We start from the raw sequence: 15,876 nt of genomic DNA, 5'->3' as shown, positions 1-15,876 counted from the left end.
TGCACACTCCTGACTTTTACTCCAAAACATTTACGGAGACAAACAAACACGATAACAAAAAGAGAGAAGCAGATCAATCAGACCACGCTGACCTGGGGTGAAGAGAGAACAAAAAAAATCTGTTGTGCTCAGTACGGTTGAGCTTTGATGTGCTCCATGTATGTGTGTTGATCAACGTTTATATGTGAAGAATCTTCTAAAGCAATTGTTGACTTGGATTAAACTGTTTGATTCATATGGATTATGTTTACAATATCTTTATGAACTTTTTTTGTGCGTCACCATTTTAGTTGCATGCAATTTCAGTGAAGGTACAGAAATCTTTCAGTTTCAGTTTCATTAGTTTTTCACAATTGCTAAGAGACATTTCTTGAAACCTTCACCCATTTTCTCACAATATTAACTACATTCACAAAACCCGACTCTTCTGGCAAAATCAAACATGCTTTCAAAACACTACAGATCGTTCATTAGACGCTACAGCAGAAAAAAGTAATTATATACAGTGAACAAATATTGCAGTTGCATGAAAAAGTATTGCAATCTTAGTAAGGTGCATATATTGTATACTGTAAATATGTACTGCTAGTATTGAATTTTTCTATATTCAGCACTTGCATACTGTAAAAATACAGTAGTCTAACTGCAAAAGCCCAAAAGATTAAAAAAAAACCTCCAAATGAAAAGTTACATGTTACAGTACACTCAAAAAAAGTTGTGCAACTGCAAAATCAAGGTCAGTGAGAGATTTATTCTGCCTCAGCATCACGTCTTCATGTTGGGTCCGACCTCAGGACTGTCTACATCACAGGTAATGATGGGGAAAAACCCTCTGGTGTGCTGGTAAATCACAGGAAGTTCTTGTAGCGGTGAAGATGGTGTGCAAGCGCAGGTGTCTGAGCAGAAATCCTGTCGCTTGTGAGTGCACAGCTCTTCGTAGCAGTTGAATATTGTAGAAATATTATTATATGGCATATTTAACTCAGTAAGGCGAGTCACATGACTTCTCCCCTGCTTTCTCAACACTCAGACAGAAAGAGTGGATCCGCATAGCCATGTACAGAACAGATTATAGTTGTAAATAAAATAAAAGTTTAGGTTTACACACGTTCTTTCTTGTTTGTTGTTTTTTCTGTCAAAATACTGGGAAACATTTTAAATTATCCATCAATGACTTTAAAAACTCAGCAAATGATAATCAATCCGTCCTTCAAAAACAAATAAATGCCTTCAAGGCAATACATTTGACATTTTATAGATGAGCATAGTCTAATCCATACTGCTATGCTGTCTGATATTCATTTTAATTCGTTAGATTCTTTAATTTGTATGTGCAGTATTTTTCAGATGTGTCTATTAATATAGTAATAAGTTTGTTGTGTACATTTACAGGAAAAGATCAATCCTGCGATGTTAAAGCACTTTTCAGTGTGTGGCAGTGTGTTCAGTGTGTGAAAGTGGCTAATGTCGTCTTTCTTGTATGTATTGCTTTATCCCACATTTTAGCCAATCCGATCACAGGTGGACAGCACTATATACAGGTGTAAACAAGACCTAAAATGTTTTGAGCTTGTCCACTTTCAACCACTTTCAGAGGAGGTCAAAAACAGAGTCCATTGAATTCGCAGTGTAAACACTCGTGTGGTCTAATGTGTTTGAACAGCTGCAGAGGACACTAAAACAAGGGTTTGATAACCATCTCAAATACACCTATTTTGTGTTTGCAAACAGCGATGACATTTTTTTGTGGGTGGAGCCTACCTGCTGGCATAAAATGACAGTTCTGCAGTAGCATTCTGTGGAAGCCACGGAAAAAAAGAATAAAAAATTGAGTTTATATCTCACAATTCTTAGAAACAGAATTGTGAGATAGAATTCTTTGGAAACACACATGTAGCAATTTTCATTTTGAAATGTAAAATGCAAAATGGCAATGCATTTCTGTATTTAAATTTACATTTTCCATACCATATGTGCTCTACTTCATCTGCCAGTTTATGCCTCGCTCTTTATATCTCTGCTGCTGCCATGTTTGCAACACCTGGCCCCGCCTTAACGCAATGATTGACAGGTTGGGGCGGGGACGTGATCGGCTCGGAATGCATTTTCAATTCCACATTGAATTTTGCTACATTCATTGCCGGACATTTAATGAAAATGCAATCGCAAGTGTCTTAACTGTGAGTGTAAAAGCAATTAAGAAAGATAACGTTTAAATGATCATTTTGATACAATTTTTGCTTGAACTTGTTAAACATATATAATCATTTTTGTAATACATTTTCATTTAAATTTCGCAACTCATAATACATTAAAATATACGTTTAAATTATATGTTAAAATTAGTGTAGGAAATAGCAAATGCAAATTATATTATTAAATTTGAATTATCATTTTGCTCCAAACATTGCACATATGGTATGGAAAATGTAAATTTAAATAGAGAAATGCATTGCCTTTTTACATATTACATTTCAAATTGCTACACATGTGCTTCCATAGAACTGTGAAATAAACTCACAATTGCAAATTATAAAGTCATAACTGGGAGATATTAACATGCGAATGCAAAAAAAAAAGATTTTGAGATAAAAGTCAGAATTGTGAGATAAAAATATTATAGGCTATGTTTAAAAGTTATCTGTGTAAAATGTTATAGGTTTAAATATTATTTCATGCTGTAATTGCTATGAACTTCATATATAAATATTATGTAGACTTACTGTTTACATCAAATTCCTGCTTTAATAGTAGATTAATGACAGGTTTCATTAGTCCAGTCTGTGACTTGCAACATAAACGTCTTCAAAGAACATCTTCAATGACAGTATTTTATAAAAATGAAGACTATATTTTTGCATTTTGATTCTGACATCCAGAGGAATAACAAAACATTCTGTTAAAATGTGGATTTTCCTCCACTTGCTACCGCTATTTTTCTGCTGCAAGTGACGTAACTGTGACGTCTGCTCCAATTTTTTCAATCTGTCTGATATCAAACTAAGGTGAAGATCAGATATTACAGCTACTCCACTAAAATAAATAAAGAAATGGTGCTCTTTCTGTAGTTATTTCCCCCTTTTTCATTTGAATTGATTTGTGTGTAAATGGGGCTGAAGATCAAACTAGACAAGTGTTTTCTGTTCCTTCAGTAGCTCATTTTATTTATCATTTTTAAATAACATATTTCTGGTTTCATACCTAGATCATTTAGATAACTAAATGAGGTTACAATCTGTCCATAATGGGACACTACATACCACAGCAAAACTGTAACTCTGCATGCATAATTAATATTCTTCATATAATAAAGGGGCAAACAGTAGCTTTAAAAAAGTCATTGCTTAACTCTCTAAATAAAATAAAATGTGTTTTATTTTCCATTCTGTAACAGCATTTCTGGAAAGATAAATATACAGAAAATAAATATTTGATTTTTTTTTTTTTTTTAAGTAATTTGTAATGTTGATTAAATCCATGTTCACTAAAGCGCTGGTGTCTATTAAACCACACCTGGGACTCGAGCTTTGCCTGTAGCAGAATTACTCTTCATCACAGCATGCTGTAACCAATCCTAGCATGACAGCAACCATAGGAAATATTACATTACAGCAGGTTTTGAGTGACAGGGCTGATATATAACCCTAAGCCACACCGGTTCTGCCCTTGAGTTTAATTCTCTGTTCAAATGACCAGTAATGCCAATAATAATGGCCAGGAAACTTGAGAAGCAGAGGAAAAACTTAAATTAATGATATATGCTAATAAGTTATGTATTCTAATACTTCAGTGGCTTGCATAAAGCAGTTAAAACAGTGCAAAAAAACTATGGTTATTTATGATTCATACCCTCCATCTGTCTAATTTCACACTCCAGAAGAGAATCTAAATATCTATATCAAAACATTCCCAGAGTAAACAAAATAATAAGAAATATAAATTATGAAGAAATTAAACTTATTTTCTGGGACTATTACGTTTTTTTTTTGGCATTGTAACATTATTTTCAAAACAGTTATTTATTCTCATTCTCATCACTGAATGATTTTTTTTTTACATTTATATTTACACAAATTAAAAGCAGTACAGCAGAAACCACCCTGATTTATAAATACTTCATAATGTCAAGTAATATATTTTTTCACAATGACACAAAAAATCGTAATGGTCATAAAACTATACTTAAAATTCTCAAATTCTTTTCTTTGTACTTTGGAGTAAAACATAAGCCAAACCTGACTGCCGATCACCGCATAGAGAACCGAAGTTCGAACGCTTGAGCGTCGTGATGCGGATCCAGACACCATCACTACCCTGCGGGGACGAGTCGCCCGTTACTGTCAGTCTGCGGCCGGTTCAGATGGGAGCTAGCTAGCAAACTTCTGCGGCTGTAACGGAGGAGGCAGGCTGTCGCTGCCAATGTTGTCCGAGTCGATGGTGAAGGTGGCAGAGGTGCGTGTCCGTACAGGAGCCGCTTCCAAAATGCCCAGCACAGAGAGTTCCTGCCCTTCCTTCCATTCGATGAGGTCAGCCTCCAGAGCTTGAGGCTCCTCTGCTCTCCGCTCCTGTCGAACCCCCGACGGCAGGTCCTTCCTCTTGTCCGGCGGCGGGACGCTCGTGCTGCTCGCTACAGCTCTAGAGCCGCTCAGGGAGCTGTGGCCGGAGGAAGCGGCCTTGGGGCCCAATGGAGACGCCGCACCAGACATGTAGAGCTCAAAGTCCTCCTGGCTCAGGTTCAGCGACTGCGCATCCAGCTTCTCGATGAACGCCACGGCACAGCACTGCAACAGGAACAAGTGTGGAGATGAGCGGCCCGACTCAAGAACCAATCGAGGTTTGTTCACACTCAGGGCCTGATATCAACACTCAAGAGCCAAATAAGAGTAAAAAGTGTAGGGCTGCAACTAACGATTATTTTGATAATTGATTAGTTTGCCAATTATTTCTTCGATTAATCGGAACTTCTGTGGGGTATGAAGGAAAAGTAATAACTATTAGTGCAACTAATTACTTTTGCCAGAAAGTAATAAATAAAGTAATAACAACTAGTAACAAGTAATAAATTACATTTTTTGAGTAACTAACCCAACACTGATTATAAATATACAACCCGAATTCCGGAAATATTGGGACGTTTTTTAAATTTGAATAAAATTAAAACTAAAAGACTTTCAAATCACATGAGCCGATATTTTATTTACAATAGAACATAGATAACATAACAAATGTTTTAACTGAGAAATTTTACCATTTTATGCACAAAATGAGCTCATTTCAAATTTGATGCCTGCTACGGGTCTCAGAATAGTTGGGACGGGGGCATGTTTACCATGCTGTAGCATCTCCTCTTCTTTTCAAAACAGTTTGAAGGCGTCTGGGCATCGAGGTTATGAGTTTCTGGAGTATTGGTGTTGGAATTTGGTCCCATTCTTGCCTGATATAGGTTTCCAGTTGCTGAAGAGTTTGTGGTCATCTTTGACGTATTTTTCTCTATAGGTGAAAGATCTGGACTGCAGGCAGGCCAATTCAGCACCCAGACTCTTTTACGATGAAGCCATGCTGTTGTAATAGCTGCAGTATGTGGTTTTGCATTGTCCTGCTGAAATACACAAGGCCTTCCCTGAAATAGACGTCATCTGGAGGGGAGCATATGTTGCTCTAAAACCTTTATATACCTTTCAGCATTCATAGTGCCTTCCAAAACATGCAAGCTGCTCATACCGTATGCACTTATGCACCCCAAACCATCAGAGATGCTGGCTTTTGAACTGAACGTTGATAACACGCTGGAAGGTCTCCCTCCTCTTTAGCCCGGAGGAAACGGCGTCTGTGATTTACAACAAGAATGTCAAATTTTGACTCGTCTGAACACTTTTCCACTTTGAAACAGTCCATTTTAAATGAGCCTTGACCCACAGGACACGACAGCGCTTCTGGACCATGTTCACATATGGCTTCCTTTTTGCTTTGGTTGGCATCTGCAGATGGCACGGCGGATTGTGTTTACCGACAGTGGTTTAGTTGGCATCTGCAGATGGTATGGCGGATTGTGTTTACCGACAGTGGTTTAGTTGGCATCTGCAGATGGTATGGCGGATTGTGTTTACCGACAGTGGTTTAGTTAGCATCTGCAGATGGTATGGCGGATTGTGTTTACCGACAATGGTTTAGTTGGCATCTGTAGATGGCACGGCGGATTGTTTTTATCGACAGTGGTTTAGTTGGCATCTGCAGATGGCACGGCGGATTGTGTTTACCGACAGTGGTTTAGTTGGCATCTGCAGATGGCACGGCGGATTGGGTTTACAGACAGTGGTTTAGTTGGCATCTGCAGATGGCACGGCGGATTGTGTTTACCGACAGTGGTTTAGTTGGCATCTGCAGATGGCACGGCGGATTGTGTTTACCGACAGTGGTTTAGTTGGCATCTGCAGATGGCACGGCGGATTGTGTTTACCGACAGTGGTTTAGTTGGCATCTGCAGATGGCACGGCGGATTGTGTTTACCGACAGTGGTTTAGTTGGCATCTGCAGATGGCACGGCGGATTGTGTTTACCGACAGTGGTTTAGTTGGCATCTGCAGATGGCACGGCGGATTGTGTTTACAGACAGTGGTTTAGTTGGCATCTGCAGATGGCACAGCGGATTGTGTTTACTGACAGTGGTTTAGTTAGCATCTGCAGATGGCACGGTGGCTTGTGTTTCCCGACAGTGGTTTAGTTGGCATCTGCAGATGGCACGGTGGCTTGTGTTTCCCGACAGTGGTTTAGTTGGCATCTGCAGATGGCACGGCGGATTGTGTTTACCGACAGTGGTTTATTGGCATCTGCAGATGGCACGGCGGATTGTTTACCGACAGTGGTTTCTGGAAGTATTCCTGGGCCCATTTAGTAATGTCATTGACACAGTCATGCCGATGAGTGATGCAGTGTCATCTGAGGGCCCGAAGACCACGGGCATCCAATAAAGGTCTTCGGCCTTGTCCCTTACACACAGAGATTTCTCCAGTTTCTCTGAATCTTTTGATGATGTTATGCACTGTAGATGATGAGATTTGCAAAGCCTTTGCAATTTGATGTTGAGGAACATTGTTTTTAAAGTATTCCACAATCTTTTTACTCACTCTTTCACAGCTCTTCCCATCTTTACTTCTGAGAGACTCTGCCTCTCTAAGACATCCCTTTTATAGCTAATCATGTTACAGACCTGATATCAATTAACTTAATTAGTTGATAGATGTTCTCCCAGCTGAATCTTTTCAAAATGTCTTGCTTTTTCAGCCATTTGTTGCCCCCGTGCCAACTATTCTGAGACCTGTAGCAGGCATCAAATTTGAAATGAGCTCATTTAGTGGATAAAAGTGTAAAATTTCTCAGTTTAAACATTTGTTATGTTATCTATGTGTTCTATTGTGAATAAAATATTGGCTCATGTGATTTGAAAGTCTTTTAGTTTTCATTTTCTTCAAATTTAAAAAACGTCCCAACATTTCTGTAATTCGGGTTGTACTTAATTACCCTGAAAACACCAGAGAATGCTTGAAGAACTCAAACCATATATTACTGTCACAATCATGTGTTTATTAGTCATGTTTAATCAATCAAAATGTTTCGCTCTCTTGTGTATTAAGCTACAGTGATAGTGTGATGCCCATAGGGATTTCCTGGAACGACGTGCATTATATTTCTTCTGTGGGGCATATTTGGAGTTTCTTCGCAAGAGCGCCCTCTGGCTTTCAGATGGAGCAGCATTTATCCATACTTCACTGACAAGCTGAATAAATAAAAAATAAATAAATAACACAACCCCACCCAACACCCCCGCCAAATCGTGTGCGGTAAACACATTAAGTTGTGTCTTAAGTGAATGTAAACAGTCGAGAAAGACAACGCATGTGTAACAGTGTATTTGATCTGTGCATTAGATCTTAAAGTGACAGCAGCCTAATATTCCTGTTGCTCTCTGTTTTTAATGTTAATCAAATGAAAAGGACAAAGAAAAAAAAAAAAAAAAAATCACTCACTGCTCTTGACTGAATAACTTTTGAAACTTTTTTTGAAAGAATTAATCTATGTGCAATTTATACAGTAAAGACTATCCAGTGTTATCTTACATTTGATTACTTTATTCTTTGTCTCTACCTGAAAACTACTGTTACTTGTCTTTAATAATGTTTTAAATTTATATTAGTTAGGCTAGTAGTTTTAGATGTGGTTAGAATTGTGAATTTTCACTGGTATCTAAAATTTTGGTCATAACAGGCTGTTTTTTAATGGCCGGTTAAAAATATTTATCAGTGCAGCTTCAAAGAGCTGTACATCATCCCAGACGAGGAATAAGAGTCTTATCTAGAGAAACCATCGACCATTTTCTAAAAAAAAGTAATTATATACTTTTAACAACAAATGCTTGTCTTGCACCACGCATTACATAATCACGTTGGAAAGGTCACAGTAGGTGGAAGTACCGGGATAGGGTGAAAAACTACAAAATCGTCCGATCGTTGTTTTACCTTTTTCTGTAAAGGTCATTTGACTTAGTCTTTGTACGTTCACTTTGTAAACACTGAATCGGTACTTCCACCTACGTCATGCGTGACCTTTCCAACATTATTATGTAATGCGTGAGTGTGGGAGTTTTATGGATTTATTCCAGACTCCTGTGAATCATATAGTTCACACAATCTGAAAGTATTTTGTGTCTTAACCAATAACACACCAAAAGCCTGAGGTGGATGAAGTCTTACTAGGTTAGTGAAGTAATATCCGTCCTCTCCACTCATGAGGCGGCTGGGGTTGCAGTAGCGGGTGATGTACTGGATGTTGGAGTGTAATCGGGGCGGATTGGCCTTCAGCACTATATAGACGAGAGTGGGCAGGAAGTCGTCTGCTGAGGCGGCAGCTTTCTTACTGCCCTGGATGGCAGTCATGATGTGTTTACTACACCTGGTGACGCACGCCAGCTTCTCCTTAGGAACCTTTTTAGAGTCCAAGTCAATCAGATCTATTCAGGCAAAAAAAAGAAAAAGAAAACACAGTAACACTTTAGAATGGGGGGAACACATTCACTATTACCTATGACTTCTGCCTCAATAAACGCTTAATTTACTGCTTATTAATAGTTAGTAAGGTAGTTGTTGTAGTGGTTAAGTTCAGGCACTGGGTAGGATTTAGGGGTGTGGAATATGGTCACGCAGAATAAGTCATTAATTTGTCCTTCATAAGTACTAATAAACAGCCAATATGCAGCTAGTTAAAATCGATAATTGTTCCCCATACTGAAGTGTTACCGATTAAACATTATAAAATTGGCAACATTTACTTAAAAGTGGCATCATGAAAATCTGACATTTTCCATGCTATAATCAGGTCCCAAGTGCATCTACCAACACAGAAAATGTGAAAAAGGACAAGTAACTCTGTTTTGTTAAGCCTTTCTCTGCAAGCATGTGACAAAGCGAGCCGCTCAGATTTCGCTCCCCTAGTGACATAGGAAGGGGATCTTATTATAATATTACCACGCCTTATTCTGCACATTTCCACCCACTGCAGCACCATTTTGTTTGTGACAACGGTGTACCAGTTCGAGCAAAGCATGTTAACTGTTGCATGAACTTTTAAAGGAACAAAATGCATGTTTTTGTAATCTTTTATCAAAGTGCAATGCATTTCTCTGCCTTTTAGATCTGATTTACAAATGCTTCTTTGAAATGTAGTTGATATTTGTAATGTATATCTCTCAAAGCACGATCTTGCAAAACGGCACAGACTTCTGACAGAAGCAGCTCAATCTGGAAACTGATCGATGCGAACACTATTTTCTTCAAACATCTTCCACAGAAGAAAGAAAGTCATACAGGTTTGGAAGCTTCAAATGTGTCTCACCAAATCCGATCTGTCTGTGTTATAAAGCGGGTTTTACCCTAAATCTGCATGTCTGTACCTGTTATGGCTCTCTCCACACTGTCCGATACTTTAGGGATCTGCTCGTCCACTGGGACACACAGCATCTCAATGGACACCCAGTGCAAAGCCCTGAAACACACACACACACATGACAGTGTTACACTGCCATTACTCTTCACATCTCAACCGTACAGATGCTTCCAGCACACCTGATTCTCTTCTGGACGACCAGGTCCTTCTTCTCGTCGTCTGTGTGCTCCGGGCAGAAGAGCTGCTCGTACAGACGGCCCATCACATAGCGCTCCACCTCCTCCATCACAGTCTCCATCACATCTGGAGAGCCTGACGCACAATTACACACAGCTGTCAGAGAACCGCCAAAACCACCAGTGTGCATGTGAATATATAGAGCAGGGGCGGCAGTGTCGGTCACGCATCAATAGCGAGAGACGGGTTACAGGTGTGTGTTTTATTTAGATAGAGTCTCTCACACCTGCTGCATGACCATCTACTTCATTCTTCATACATCACACGGCCTGTTTTATTAAAGGGAACCTATTATGCAAAACTCACTTTTATGAGGTGTTTGAATACAGGTGTGTGTAAACAACCAGCCTATAATGGTAAAAATCCACCTACTCCTTTTTTTAATCCTCATAAATCATAAGCAGTGTTTCAGAGTAAGCTGTTCGCAGTTTCTGAGCAATGTGACGTCACATTGGAACATGCCCCGCCCATGACTAATGACAGACTCCGCCCTATTAGCTTAGCCCCTCCCCCAGTAAGCTGCACACAGTCTCCTCGCCAGATCATTTAACAGCAGCAATTAACTAAGAAATTCATTCTCATTAAAGCTACTAAAGTTATTCAGTCAAGAGCAGTGAGTGATTTTCTGCTTTTCTTTTGTTGTTTGGTTCATATTAACAGCAGTAGGTGCTGTATATTACTCTGCTGTCACTTTAATACACAGATCTAATATACTTTGTGTGTTTTTGATAGTTTACGTGCAATAAGACGTGCAAGTTTGATACTCACAGGATGCGCCGTCTAACAGACAGCTTTCAGTGTGTGCGCTCAGAAAACCATATATCAGAAGTATAGACTTTAAACGCATGCAAATAATAAACTTTCATGATGATGAAGAACTGCAGTGTCACATGAGAGTGATCACGATAGAGATGATAATCAAAAACAGACAGATGTTTTAGTTTGTGGCAGAGTATCCAATGCACAGGTTGTACAAGCTCCGCCCTCTACTGGAAAGGGGGTGGGGAGCAGCAGCTCATTTGCATTTAAAAGACACATGCACGAAAACTGCATGTTTTTCCACTCAAAAATGGGTATTACAACAAGCTATAATAAATGATCTGTGGGGTATTTTGAGCTGAAACTTCACACACACATTCTGGAGACACCAGAGACTGATATTACACCTTGTGAAAACGGGCATAATAGGTCACTATTAAGTGTTATAGTGTTGAGATCTGCACAAGTAAACAAAAGTGTTCAGTCCAAATAAACCAGACTCCTTCACATTTCACACACAAATCACACTGACAACGATGTGCTACATCATTCACACACACACACACAGTGAGGGAGGTTTGTAGGATCAAACAGGAACGTTATTTAAAGTCTAATGTAAAAACTGGGAAAATGGAATAATCATGTTTGTGACGGATCATGTTATGCTGGATTTTGCATGTCGCACCTTTAAAGTTGGTCTGAAGGTATTCGGACATGTTTTGATAGAAATCCTGCACAGAGTCTGAGAGATCGTCACAGACAGCAACCTACAACACACACACAAAACAAGCAGACATAAAGGTGAATAAAAACTATAAGCTATAAAATGATCCATATGGTCTTCAACTGTAAAGTGTAAAGCTGGACGTCTGGATGTTTTTGACCTTTTTGCGAGCGATATTCTCAGTGAAGGCGTGGCACTGTTTGAAGATCTCATATCCAGGTCTCTGGAAGGTCTTGAGGAAGTCGATGAAGTGCTGCGTGACGTGGTCAGTCTCTGCGCTGGGCTGTCGGCTGAGGGACGAGCTCTGGCTCACGGACGTCTGTGAAGATCCTGCATCTGTGAACAACAGACGGACGCTCATGTGTACGAAATGTGAATTCAGAACGTTTCAACTGGAGTCGATTTGATTCTCACTGATTCGATTCTGCATTCTGTAAGTGGATTATTTAAACGATTGCCCTAATGTGTGTTAGTCAGGCTGTGAATTACACAGCAACCTTCATGGGGTCAGAGAGTGAGGGCAAAACAAACAAACAAAACAGTGATTTGTTAAATCCATCGTCTGTCCAACAACATGACTGCGTGTTTTGAGTTCATATTTTTCTGCTTGTCTGTACAAGGTAAGCTATGTTTTAATAATGTGTGTACTGAATTTGGTGCTTCAATATCACTTTCTTAAGCCACGTTAAGCATCTTGATAACTGCTTGATTATGGTGCCATTGTCTGTTTTATCAGGCAATTTTTTTAGACAAATGTGTGTGGATCATGCAAGGCTAACCCGGCGAAATGAAAGTCTCAAAATCCAATTGAATCAAATAGAATCGACTCAGAAACGAGTCAATAAATGCATGCATGTCACAAATGCAGATCTTACTCGTTGCACGCACAAATTCTGACCTACAGTAATACAAAATGGAAGTTTTGCCATGTCTCTATTTGTAGAAAATGCTGCACATTCATGTAGTTCTGGATTTTGCACACACAAGTTGTAAAGTATTAGCTTAAATGTAGTAATGCACATTTGTGAATTTGTCAAATAAATTAGTTGTGCACACATTAATAATTAGCACCAGGCTTATTCACTGGTATTTGTTTGTCTGTGGGATGTGAAATACTTGAAAACAGAGAAAAGAAAGTCTCAAAATCCAAATTAATCAAATGAGATTGACTTGGAAAAGAATTTATTTAGCTCAAAGGAACACTAATCTCTACAACGGTAACTTTAAATAACACATCTTCAGAAATATGAATTAATATTAGCATATTGGCGTAACATATTTAGCAAACGATCCAGTGCGTATTTGTGTTTGCGCTCTGAAGAACGACAAGACTTGCGTGTTTTTGCAGTGTTGAGCAATGTAGCCAATCACAAACACATCTGTTGATTTCTTGAACACAATGGCCAATCAGAAGCGCTGAACAAAAACTCTGGTGAGTGGATTTATGAGTTCTCTCACTGGCAAATATCCCCTCATTATAACAAACAATCATGTAAACAAGAGATTCGTTGTGCAGTCAGTTTCATTTATTGTTACTGAACTCCTTGAGATCGCGATGAACTAAGATGAGTGAGATTTTTAGTGATTATAAAGGGAGCTTTCTGTCATGCCAAACCGGCGTACATAATCTGTTAAAATTGACAATGGTTTGTGAACGCAGATGCTTTATTAAAGGGTTAGTTCACCCAAAAATGAAAATAATGTCATTAATTACTCACCCTCATGCCGTTTCACACCCGTAAGACCTTCGTTCATCTTCAGAACACAAATTAAGATATTTTTGATGAAATCTGCATAGCCAGCAATGACATTTCCTCTCTCAAGATCCATTAATGTACTAAAAACATATTTAAATCAGTTCATGTGAGTACAGTGGTTTAATATTAATATTATAAAGCCACGAGAATATTTTTTCGAGGAAATGTCATTGCTGTCTATAGAGGAGTCATTGGATTTCATCAACAATATCTTAATTTGTGTTCTGAAGATGAACGAAGGTCTTATGGGTGTGGAACGACATGAGGGTGAATAATAAATGACAGAATTTTAGTTTTTGGGTGAACTAACCCTTTAACATAATAATTTATCAGCAGTGTTGATGTTGAGATGTGTAGGTTCTGCGGTGACAAGCAGCTTAAAACTCTTTCAAGGAAATCGATTTAAATGTGTTTTTAAATGGGAATCGCATCTCCTCACCTTGGAGTTGGTTCACCCTTCGCCTATGATCAGAAAATAATCCTATTTAACGCATTATTGCACAAAACAGAACTTGAAACATTATTAGGCTATATTTATAAATGACTAGTATCACTCGGAGACCCTCCGCCTTCAACTATTGTAATGGTGAGGACACTCAGAGCCTTTGTTACACATCAATATGCTACATTTAGCATGTATCGTTTTATTATTTTGTTGTTCAAGGAATTTAAAAGCTTTTGTGCCTCATAATTGCAAAGTATATAGGCATAATGCAAAAGGGTTTCATTTTTGGTGTAATTTGGTCTAATCAGGATCGATAATCCTGTGTTTTGGTGTTAATATAGTACTTCTATTTCATTAATAATAAATACAGGATGTGTGTCCCCTATGAAAACGAAATGCCCTCCCCTTCCATATGTTCTGTCGAAACCATGAATTCATATCATTCTGAATTTTTGGCATTTGTTTGAGGAAAGTAAAACATATCTGTAACATTCATCAAGTTCATGGATCATTATGAGTCTAATTTCAGCCCATACTCCCATTTTCCTAAGTGTTATGTCTAGTAAAAGAAATGTAAACATTTCAAAGTGATGAATGTTAAAACACATGAGATTTTGGAAGTGTAGACTTTCTGTAAAGTCCATTACATCTCCTGTCCTGACCACGTAAAGCTGCTAAACTTTCTAAAGAAGTGCTTTGATGAAACATATTCCATTAAATGTCCATGAATTGTTAATGTCCAGTGTAAACTCATGGTCGTACCTCTCCGCGCGGGTGTTTTGGGAGCGGGTGTGAAGAGCCTCTTCACCATGGGAACGCTGTTCGTCCTGGAGGATGCGGGTCGAGATTGCGCCCCCTCCTGACTGCTGGCATAGGCGGCTTCCTCCTCTCTCTGTAACCTGACAGACACACAGCAGCTGAGCACAGTCAACAGAGCCGAACGGACGCAGACGATGAGCCCTCACCACCGCTCACCTCTCGGCCAGGGCCCGGTCCTCCTCGATCTGCTTGGCTCTCGTACACTGGTTCTGCTCTCGCCAGCATTTGGAGCAGTGGCCCTGCCAGACGGCGTTACCATAGAAACCGCATCCCTTCTTACACATGAGGTCAGACTGCTGGACGCTGAAGCCCCTGCGCACCGCCTGAGAGTTCATCACGCTTCACTGAAACACACACACACACACACACACACACACAAGTCACATCAAGACATCACACACACACACACACACACACACACACACACACACACACACACACACACAGGGCGCTGCCATTCATTCCAATCAGATGAGAGTAATGCTATGACTTTCTCATTTGTTTTCATCATAATATATTAAAGCAGAATTCATTATTCAGAACCACAGAGTACCATGATATTATGAACATAACACCATCTCTGTACCATGGTAAAAACACAGTATGATTAAACAACAAGAAAGCTCCTCCAGAAAACTCTCGTGTATTTCCAGTGAAATAAACAACACTGAATCAACAGAAATATCAAGTTCACGTTTAACAGCTGACAGCTCATAGCGAGATCTTCACAAGTGTTATTATAACAGCAATAATAATGTTCTGTCTTACGTGTGAAGCTTGTAGAGCAGGTGTGAAAACTGAAAATATATATTTGACACTTTCCAGCGAGCTTAACAGAGCACGAATAACCCGTTTCTGCTCGTCATTGATGATTTGATCAAATTTAGTTGTGTTGTTGACGGAAATCCCTTTACCACCGGAAGCGACGTCAGCTTATGCGGCGCTTTATCTGCGCGCCAGTCGTCAAAATAAAAGTCCAGAATAAAATAAAAGTCCATCTAATCATATGTTATACGGATATATCTGGATCATTCTAAAAATGAAGTTCTTGTAATTAGATTATATTACATTTTAAAACACTCGTAATCAGACTACAGTTATTTTTCTATTGATTATAAAATGTTATTCTCACAATAGCAGTAAATTATTCAGAATTCTTTGATTATCTTTGTTATTTTCATTTCTACTAAAGCCTGCTT

The 15,876-nt window shown here is 39.0% G+C and overlaps 1 protein-coding gene across 1 annotated transcript; it reads right to left on the bottom strand.

The window, feature by feature from the left end:
- Positions 1-3,136: 3,136 nt before the first annotated feature.
- Positions 3,137-15,605, bottom strand: rabgef1l (RAB guanine nucleotide exchange factor (GEF) 1, like). The gene is made up of 9 exons (XM_048161056.1): positions 15,446-15,605; positions 14,834-15,021; positions 14,621-14,757; positions 11,817-11,992; positions 11,618-11,699; positions 10,116-10,248; positions 9,944-10,035; positions 8,748-9,004; positions 3,137-4,781 (listed from the first exon to the last, which is right to left on the bottom strand). Exons 2-9 carry the CDS (start codon positions 15,010-15,012, stop codon positions 4,368-4,370), a joined length of 1,470 nt encoding a protein of 489 aa, XP_048017013.1. The 5' UTR covers positions 15,013-15,021; positions 15,446-15,605; the 3' UTR covers positions 3,137-4,367.
- Between the last annotated feature and the right edge of the window lie 271 nt (positions 15,606-15,876).

Source organism: Megalobrama amblycephala, linkage group LG16 (assembly GCF_018812025.1).
Source record: "Megalobrama amblycephala isolate DHTTF-2021 linkage group LG16, ASM1881202v1, whole genome shotgun sequence".
Classification (NCBI taxonomy): Eukaryota; Metazoa; Chordata; class Actinopteri; order Cypriniformes; family Xenocyprididae; genus Megalobrama; species Megalobrama amblycephala.
Note: the sequence above shows the minus strand (reverse complement) of the source record. Positions and strands in the feature narration are given on the sequence as shown.